The following is a 10900-nucleotide window of genomic DNA, read 5'->3' as shown; positions in this document are numbered from 1 at the left end:
TGTTATCTAGCATTTTGTCCAAAGTCGATGGCTTAGGAGCGGGATTTTGAGCGATCATACTGAGTGTTGGTTCTTGCGTTATGACTCGTCTGGTTGCCCAATCGATATTGCACTTGGTGGCCAACATCCATTTGCGCCCTAAGTTTACAGTGCCTTCAATGGTACCAGCAGGCATAACCAAAAAGCTTTGAATTAAAAAATATTTTGGACCACTAAACCAAGAGATGCTCTTGCAAGAACATCTTTTAAAACAACGGAAGGAGATCGCAAAAGAAAAAAATCCAGCAAGCTCAAGAAGAGGCTAAGGCAAGGGAGGCCAAAGTCAAATAGATACTCCAAAAGAGAATGTTGCATGTGAACATGGCTTCGCTAACTCTCATAGACGAAGATGAACTAAACATTGAGCCAGCGTGACTCAGGGCGGAACTCTCTATGGCTAAATGTCATGCAACGAGCATTGCATTGATAGATACGGGATCAAGTCATAACCTGATCTCATATGAGACCTGGGTAGCCTTAGATAAACCACACCTTGAAAACACCAATGCACAAGTACGTAGTGTGCACTTGACAAGTATGAAAGCTGAGCGATTTTTAAGTGTTAATGTTTCCATCAGAAATAATTCCTTGGTTGGAAAGGTGTTTGTCATGCCTGTAGGTTCGATGGAGGAGGAAATGATCCTGGATTTGCACTAGCAACTGTAATATCCAATGGGACAAGAGGACATCATTGCTAAACGAGGGCAACAATGTCATTTTCTTACCCTTATGGAGCCCGATAAACACAAGGAAGCAGGCCATGATTGAGGATATAGAAACACCAAGCATGGTGACATCAGCTCCTAAAGTAAAAAAGGCATCAATTCCACAATCCCTATGCAAAAAACAACCCAAGTCAGAGGGTACACAGCAGTGGGTGCCTAAGGGTCAACTTGGAAACCAACTCTACAACAACAAGGATAAGAAGGGCATCAATAAGGAAACAACAAGAGAGGTTCAAAATGGACAAGGGATAGAAATGGTCTTTACAAGTAAGTTGGCGGTACTCCAGACAAAGCAGCACTCCACAAAGCAATCGTAAAGCAATGGGTTTAAAAGGACTTGATAATGGCACAAGGTTATTACCAGGACAATACAACAGCATGGGTGCCCAAACTCCACCCAGTGAACCACCGTTTGCAAACACCTCCAAATACAAAGAAAAGGACAGTAAAGGCATTCAGAACCAACTCCCAACTAAAACCAATACTAGGAGTGCACAAACACTAGTGTGGAGGAAGAAGCCAACCCAACAAGATGGGTTAAATATAACAAAAACAATACTTATAACCACCTCGATCAAGGTGCTGGACAAGGACATTGAAAGGAGGAAAAAGAAGGTGCAACAAATGGACACTGATGCAAGCCCCAATCTATAGGATTCAGTAGAAACACTGTTCAGTTGGGTGGAGGAAAGAATCAAGCACTCTCACATGTAGTTAAAGCTACCCAGAAGTACCAAAGTACCACCTTGGTTTCCATGGCAATAAAAAGATGAAGGTATCCATTAATCAAAAAATGGATACAAGGTAAAATTGGGTATCATTCACTTCTTTGAATGCATGGTTGAGTGTCTAAGCATGAAGAGAAATATAGGGTATCAATCTTGCACACACATGGTCCAAAAAGATTCACACTGTGAACTGGTACAAAATAGTTCATGCCATGAATTGATCTTAACAGCTTCACGCCGTGAGCTGGTTTTTAGGAGCTTCACGCCGTGAATTGGTACAAAACAGTTCACACCGTGAACTGGTCTTAAAAGCTTCACAATGTGAAGTGGTCCAAAATGCTTCACGCAATGAAACAGTTACTTTTTCTAGACCAATTGTAGAAAGACATGTGGCATTCTTCATTAAGGCAGCCGCCGAGTCTGACGACTGTGCCATGAAATCAAAATTTCTTCCTTTTTTCGTCATTTTGCATTCTCTGGTCATTGTGTGCACAACGCAAGAATCGAGCCCTTCCTTGCATCGCCTTCCTTCTCACTTCTTCGAGTATAAATCGACACATATGGGTTGAGGTGGGAGCTTGGGCCTTTCCTTTGTGTTTTCTTTTCTTTTCATGTGTTCAAATCATTGATTGTAATCATTTAATGCCTTTGTCGAACAATGTCTTTGCTTGGCGAGCAATGTCTTTGATTGTCGAGCAATGTCATAATCATCCTTGCACAAACCTCGCTTTGTGGTTCGATTAAATCATGCATTCATCAAATTTATAAAAAATGAAACCTAAATAATTACATAACTAAATCTCATGGAACTCCAACTCACTGAATTCCATTTCACGGAATTCCAACTCACGAAACTAACCTTGGGTTTATCCCATCTCATGAAACCACCATTTCACATAACTAAATCTCATGGAATTCCAACTCACTGAATTCCAATGGAACTAACCTTCATGGGTTTATCCCATCTCACGCAACTACCATTTCAAGTAACTAAATCTCACGGAATTTCAACTCACGGAATTCTAACTCACAGAACTAACCTTCACGGGTTTATCCTATCTCATGAAACTACCATTTCACGTAACTAAATCTCACGGAATTCCAACTCACAAAATTCAAACTCACGAAACTAACTCTCACGGGATTACCCTTCACCACTTGCACTTTCACAGCCTTAACACTTGCACTTTCACGGTACTTAACCTAATCATGAGTAGAATTGGACCCTATCATATCACAGCTAATATACGCTGTTAATTGCTCACACCACTAACACACTTCCCATCACAATTAACCTTGTTACCATCTGCACCTCCCACCACCAGTGAAAATACATACATATGCCTTTAACAAGATTTCCTTAGATGCAATGCTGAAGAGCTCGTACAACTCTAATGGAGCCAAATATGAAAATATCAGGGACGAAGTCACAGAAAAGGTATGCAGGGCAATGTTAGTGATAATGCGAATCCAGTGGACAGGTATAACAGGGTGCCACTAAACAAAATAGCAAAGGTGCATAAGGAAAAGGAGGATGATTGGGCCTCCTACATCCACAGGGAGATGGAGAATTACCTTAAGGTCCATCAGTCAAAAATTGCAACCCGTACCGATGACACAGGTACTAAACTATGTGGCTCAAAGGCCTCTCCCAGAACCAAAACTAGAAGAAAGAATGCAATTGGCACTCCTAACACTGACTGCTACGGAAATGCAAGGACAAGCTGTGCTCATGGTGGAGACTAAAGAGATAATGAAGGAGATTAAGAAAGGAAGGAAAAAGAAGACTGAAAGAAAGATGAGGGGATTCATACCAGATGTTGCTGAAGAAACACATAGAATTGAGGCCGAACTCACGCAAGAAATAAAATCGTACTAAGAAGTACTAGGGTAGTAGGAAGCTAGTGTTAGTGAGGCAACACATCAAGAGAGGACAGAAGTACAGCACATGACTCCTCCTCAAAGCTCGCCCCAATTAATCTTCAAAAATCTGTCTCCCCTAAAGAATTCCACAATGTCAGACACACCTGCGAGGGGGTTGCAGCAGCTAGAGCCTGAACCAAGGCATTGCCACCAGCAAAACCCCAAAGGACTCGAAGAAGCTACATCACTCCCAGTGCAACTCACATAAGAGCCACTAGATATAGGAAAAAGGCCAAGGGCTGAAGATACACTGAGTCCAAGCAAAAGGAGATGTCTGGAGAACGAGGAGGTGATACCATAAAATTCCTTCTTACATAATCTGGATTATGAAAAATTCTTTCAAGAAACAGTGGAGGGACTGGACAAGCTTCTGACTTTGCCACAAGCTAGATTGGAAGGGGCCGCAGCCACAAGTGCTTCACTTTGGGAGCAAGAACAATGGGTATGGCGGTGCCGTCTTCTCACGCCCACATGCTTCATGATCGCAATGCCACACTTTGGAAGCAGGTTCAAGAGGCAAACAACCAAGTACAAACAGTGCAAGAACACCTAACAAACGGTAGAAGCAACCCATATTGTGCAAAGGATTAAAGAGAATACAGATTTGAAACCGCAGCTAAAGCAAGCCAAGAACAACTTCAGAAGGAAGTCACACATAACTAGGAGTAAGCAGCTATCCATGCCCATCAGGTACAAGAGCTCAAGCACACTTCCCTAGCCAAGGAAGAAGAGCTACAAGGCCAAATCCAAACACTATTCTTAACTCTGAAGAAAGCAAGAAAACAGAGTAAACCACTTGCAAACAAGAAAGAGAATAGAACAACAAAGCAAATGCGGAGAAGAGTAGAGTGCTTAATGACACCATTAGCACCAATCAGAGATGCAAAGAATGATGATTGCACACCAAGAAGCGATGGTGCAAGTCACACAACAACTACAAGACAGTCAAAAATTGGCTACAGAAAGACTTCAAAGGATTACTGAGGCTCGGGGAAGAGAGGCTACAGACAAGTGCAAGAAGAAGCAACAAGGCACTTTGAGAAGTTGGATGCTACCAAGTTGGTTAGAGAAACAGCTATTTCAAACCTTCTCAGCACCAAGGACTCACGCATTCAAGAGTTGGAACGTCAACTGGCTATCCAAGAATGAAGTCAACGACAAGAACCAACAGATGAGATGAGCCTAATCCTTGAGAGCAAGCCTCAGAGATAGGTCTCTGAACCAAAAGCATTGCCACCAGCAGAACCCCAAGGATTAAAGAATCTACATTGCTCCCAGTGCAACTCACGGAAGAGCCACTGGGATACAGGCAGCAGGCCAAGGGCTGAAGATACACCGAGTCCAAGCAAAAGGAGATGTCTGGAGAATGAGGAGGTGATACCAGAAACTTCCTTCTTACATAATCTGGATTATGAAAATTTATTTCAAGAAACCGTGGAGGGACTGGATGAGCTCCTGACTTTGCCACAAGCTAGATTGGAAGGGGCTGCGGCCACAAGTGCTTCACTTTGGGAGCAAGAACAACGGGTATGGCGGTGCCATCTGCTCATGCCTACAATACTCACCACCAGCACTTAAACCTATGTGAATCTCTTTATATCATCCTTTTGGTATTCTAAAACTATATCATAATATCTACAAGCATCTAGAAGCAATGTTAACCAACATCCTACACTTTTGATAAAATACATATTGAGTATCCTAACATAAATCTTGAGGATATAACTGAGCTCCAAGATTTTATGAAACTCCACAAACCTAGCCACCCACCCCCAAGTTCAAGCCATGGTCAGGAAGAAACTTTAAGTTCATCATTTAACCCTACTTACCCTGTATATTCTAATGTCGCCAATCTGTATCCAAATGCTCTGCCTACTACTGACAAGTCTCAAGTAGACTATATTTTTTCTACTCTCCCTTTTCAACCCTTAGAATTTCCCACTAACACTCGCCCCGGAGGAGGTACCGGCACCTGACCTGTCTCCCCCACGGCAAACTCAGGAGGTACGTCACACTCTCCCACAAGACACCATTGAATCTTTTACTGCTGATACTATTCTTGAGTCCTTGTCTGCTGTACAAAAGATTCATAGGGGCTGGGAATCCACTGCTAAAGCCAAAACTTATGTTCAAGGTGTGAATGCAAATAACGCCCTTTAAACTAACTCGACGGATTTTACCAGAAGCAACTCAGATGTCACACCACACCGACAAAGTAACCCTATGTATTGTACCCTCTTTGAGCACCTCAACCGGAATTAGAAGAGCTCTTGCCTTTGGCTAGAGAGGGCACTTTATGGTCTAATGTGGCACGACGTACCAAGTTAGCAAATCCACAATTGGCCGATCTATTGGAAATAAAAATGGTGACATTTATGATCAGTTATTGCTTCCGCAGATGGAGGAAGACTCATCCAGTCCACACAAGAGGGGGGTACACAACAATTATAATAGATGATACAAACCCCAAGCTGGAGGATTTTGGCATCCAGTCAGATTGGAGAAAAGAGTACTTCACAATCCCAGAATATAGCCATGAATATATGTGTGCGCCACCAACTCAAAGAGTGGATCCCTTGTACATGCTACTGAAAAGAAGATGGACACCTTTGGAGTTTCAAGAGGCCAAGCAACGAGATTCACATGTATGTTATAACTTCCCCATCTTCATGCCAGCCACATTTACAAATATAGGACAGCAAAGGAAGCACATGTTGAACTGGATACACGCATGGCACCGTATCCCGGACTCGACAATAGTGGCCAGCGTTCAATTCCTAAAATTGCTCATGGTCCTAATAGATCAACCCAAGGAAAGGTATGATGGATATGATGCTGAGCAGCTACACTTCGACATGAATCAAGGACCCTATGATAGAGGCATGATGTTGTATTATTATCGCCTCCTAAGGTGTCTTCCAGCCTATATGCATGTCACATTCGAAGACATGGTCGACATCGGGTTTTGGAGATCACACTCGGCATTCAGAAGAACCCTAAAAAAGCTTCAATCACGCTGTAGCTTTTATCGTTTCATGAGTTCGGTGACCAGGTCTTTCAACCTCGATAACAGGTTCCGAGGATACAACCTTCATCAGGTAGGGGGGATGTTAATCCCATTTTGGATTAACAAATATGCTCCTCCATTTGAGGACATTAATAAGTGTCATGCAGAGGCACTATTAAAGTTGTACATTATGAGATATTGGCCACCCAAGGCCTTAGTTAAGTAAGTTTTGGGCACCCAAGTGTGAATAAGGGCCAATTGTATATAAGGCATTTTCTCAAATGAATGGACTCTTTGTGCTATTGAGAGCTTTGTTTGTGTCTTGAGAGAGAGCATTATAGCACTTGTGCCTCTTCTATACTTGTAGGTTGCATGCTTGTGTTGAGGAGTAAGAGAGAGTGATTGCCTTATATGGTGGTGCGAGCAACTCTACGGTGACAGCGTGGAGATGGAGCTTGGAGGATTGGAGCTTCTCAAGTGAGCTTAGAGACCTCAAGGGACACAAGTTTGAAGCATTGGTAAGTTCCCTCTACGATAGTTGTGTTCTATTGCTCTTCCCTAAGGTGAATGCATTGAGTTCCCTCTTGGAGGTGGGGTAACCCATAACATCTACTAATGTCTATGTTGCTCGTGCCACCTCCGTTTGGCTGTCGCCTATGCCCGCTACCGCCGCGGTCTATGCCGGTCATGCCACCTCTATTCGACTATTGCCTGCGCGTGCCCTCTCTACCCCGTTCCTGCCTCCGCCACCTATGCCGTGTTTGCCACACCACGCCAGCTCGAGACTCCCTCAGTTTGTTGCCTGCCCACGTAGGGCGCAAAGGGAAGAGGGCCACTACGCTCGAGCTCTAGCTCTACTCTGTTCTCAGCTCCAACTCAGCTTCACGTCCCTTGTGTGATTAATGGAAAGAGGGAAGACACATATCAGCTCACACCAGCATCTTGTTCACAGAGGTACAAGCTATTTTTTGGGGCTTTCCTTTCATAATTTTTTTGTTAAAGTCAAGGCCTTTGTGTTGCATATTTGGGGATTCTTGTTCATTAGTGAAAGTTTTTTAAAATGGAAGCATCCATAGGCACTCTTGTTCTTGTGTAATACTCTCGGAGTCTTGTGTTAGCTCACTCAAGTATACACCCTATTTTTGGTAAACTTCTATGAGATTGCACCTTCAATCCTGTCATATCTTGGTGCCTTGTGTGCACTCTCTTGTAACTCTCTTTTTCTCATATTTTCCCAAGAGCTCACTTCAAGGGGAGGCTTTCTTGTTCCTAGTTCTGCAATTGCACCTTCAATCCCATCATATCCTGGTGCCTTGTGTGCACTCTCTTGTAACTCTCTTTTTCTCGTATTTTCCCAAGAGCTCACTTCAAGGGGGGCTTTCCTGTTCCTAGTTCTCTCTCCAACTTTGGGAAATCTCATACTACTGCGACAGGATGTCGCAAAGAGCTACTTCCACTGAGCTTTGTGGATTTGGTGCTTGACAACTGAAGATCGACTTGATGGTCCCAATTACTCATTATGGAGTTTCATGCTGTAGAATCTCTGAACTGCCAAGGGGCTATGAGAGATTAGGATTTGGCTCAAAAATCACAATACAATTCAAAGAAAATAGAATTTGCACAAATTTTGAGGTAGAAAGAGAACAACTTTGTATATTATCAAGAAAGTTCTTATTGATATGAAGCACTCTTGGAAGAAAGAGCTCGAACTACTCGACCACCCCCGAGCTATCTCACTTGCACTCTCACTCTCATGAAAAACTCGCACCCACACACACACACACTCATAATCTTCTTCTTCTTCGGTTTTCTCTAAGTTCCTCTTCTTTTCCCACGAAAAGCTAAAAGTAGCCCCCTTTTTGGGCTTTCTCGAATTGCATGCCATATTTTTGGCGATGTAGTCTTTTTTTGGAAAAGCATGTTCAGGAAGCCTTATTCACATGCGATCATCATTCCCATGAAATTACGTTTTTTTTAACACCCAGGAATCAGCCCTTTCTCATGGTGCACCACTTGCGCCTCGGTGACCCGATGATGATGCTCGATAGCTCATCTTAAATGTTCCATTCTCCTCTTCGACTTTGTATTTGTTCATCCGAGGCTATATCTTCGTCCTTGACCGTTGTTTAGGACTTGCAATGTCTCGAGCGAAAACCTAGGCACATTTTTAGCACAAAACCACTCAAAAACCACTTTGGAGTCACCAAACGAACTGCAAATCACAAAATTTTCACTCGAGTAACGTTATTCTATGTACAAAATGGAAAAACTCTCTCATACAAAACTTCTCCTAACTCCACCTCTAACCTAATCAAAACTCACCCACGAAAATGGCAACTACCTGAAAATGACCAAAACCCAAAAAAAATTCATGCAACACAAAATTTGGTCAAAAAACATTAGATGTCCTAACAAAGCATTCTACACACTTTCTACAACATGAATTTCCTAAAAATATTTATACGAAATTATGAAGCGTCAGATTGTCACAGGGCAAGAGCCTCGTCTTGCTACACCAACTCCTGGCACCTCGACATCAAGGGCGACTCAAACTATGGCACAAGTTGTGCCAGGCATTATAACACCGCCTCTTGGAGACTGAAGATCAAAGATGGTGGGATGCCCGTGATGCTTGTGCACTTTTGCCGCACAGGTCGTAGCTGGGGACTTGCCGAGCACCGTATGCGAGCCACGAATGGCTGCAAGCATACAACCAGGAAAGCAAGCTCAAATAGAATGCAAAAGGTGTGTCACTCACCGCTAGAACCACCGCCGTGAAGGATTCTCGCGTCGTAGTGAAGAAGGAGCCGCCGTCGCCGCTCTACCGCCTCTCCGCCGTCGTGCCGCTACACAGTGCTCTCTCTCTCTCTCTCTCTCTCTCTCTCTCACACGCAGGAGAAGGAAACCAAGGAGATAAGGCAAGAGCACTCTTGTATTCAACACATGAGAATGAGGGTTTTAGGGTTACATTTGACTCTTATAGGTGACTTGGCCGTTCACACATGGACATCCATACATGGTCGGCCGACCCTAACCCTTACCCTGCTGATATTCAAGGTGCGCCTCTCATCGGCGATCACCCAATCCCTTTATCCTTAACATATGGTGCCGACAAGCCCGGCCCATGACTCAGAATATTTAAATTAATGACGTAAAACATAGTACGTCTCAATGTCCGCCGTCATAGGTTAACATGCCCCCCTTCCTGATGTAGATTCCGTCCTCGGAAGCTATGGTATGGTAAGCTCGATAGGGTTGTTGTGGTAGACCGTCTGCAAAACAGGGAAGTAGAGTGAAAGTATGCTAGAAATACTAGAAATACTTTATTTATAAAAGTGAGATTTTTATCTCATAAATGATTTTATGCATAAAAGAAATTCTTTTATATTAAAAGAATGATTTTCATCATAAACGAATTGTATGCATAAACATATGCATAAAGGATATAATTTTTATATTAAAAGTGTGATTTTCATCATAAATGGATTTTATGCATAAATAAGATGCATAAGAGAAATTCTTTTATTCTAAAAGTGTAATTCTTACTAAATTGGATTTATGCATGGATAGATGCATAAAGAATTTAATTAATCCAAAAAGTGTTATTTTTATTAATTCTTATTTTATGCATAGAAAGATGCATAAAGAATTTTATTTTTAATTCAAAAGAGTGATTTTCATCATAAATAATTTTATGCATAAATTAGATGCATAAGAGAAATTTTTTTATTCTAAAAGTGTAATTCCTACTAAATTGATTTTATGCATAGAAAGATGCATAAGAAATCTTTTTTTTAGTTCAAAAGAGTTATTTTCATCCATTTTGATTTTATGCATAAGAAGAAGCATAAAAGATTGAATTTTAATTCAAAAGTGTCATTTTCATTTAAAATCAATTTATGCATAGGAAGATGCATAAAAGATTGATTTTTATTTCGAAAGTGTTATTCTCCTTAAAATGGAATTTATGCATAAATAGATGCGTAAAGAAATCTTATATCAAATATATGTTGGAATTAGGGTTGCAGGAATGCACACACAACTTCAAGAAGATGAGGAAGCTTGAGCACAACACAGTAGTGTATTATGAGTGCCAAAAATGAAAGTTAACAAGCCCTAGAAGATTATGGGCGTATATACAATGCACGGGGGAAAAAACCTCCTAGTGAGGGAAAAAGTGCCCCGGCGGTCCTAAGTGTGTTCACACACATCACTACTATAATATGGTAACAAATCCCCCCTGGAGTGATGCGGTGAACAAGAGCTAGCACTCATGTATAGGGAAGTGTCTAGCTATGTGGACGAATCCACAAAAGGGAGTAAGCCCAAAGCTTTGCGAAAAGCTTCGAACTTCTCACGAGGCAGAGCCTTTGTGAAAAGGTCTGCAAGGTTATCCTGTGTTGGCACATAAGCCAAACTGATCTCTCCTGCAGAGAGTCTCTCCCTGACATAATGGTAGTGCACCTCAATGTGCTTCG

At 42.1% G+C, this 10900-nt stretch overlaps 1 protein-coding gene across 1 annotated transcript in view; it reads left to right on the top strand.

Moving 5' to 3' along the window:
- Positions 1 to 3104: 3104 nt before the first annotated feature.
- Positions 3105 to 10900, top strand: part of LOC147620299 (uncharacterized) — a 43043-nt gene continuing 35247 nt past the window's right edge. The window contains exon 1 of the mRNA XM_086772616.1: positions 3105 to 3364. Coding sequence (XP_086628742.1) covers positions 3105 to 3364 — 260 coding nt within the window. The remainder of the gene's footprint in view (positions 3365 to 10900) is intronic.

Source organism: Cibotium barometz, chromosome 32 (genome assembly GCF_041138505.1).
Source record: "Cibotium barometz isolate CiBa-2024 chromosome 32, ASM4113850v1, whole genome shotgun sequence".
In the NCBI taxonomy this organism is placed as follows: domain Eukaryota; kingdom Viridiplantae; phylum Streptophyta; class Polypodiopsida; order Cyatheales; family Cibotiaceae; genus Cibotium; species Cibotium barometz.
This window is presented reverse-complemented; position numbering and strand designations above follow the sequence as displayed.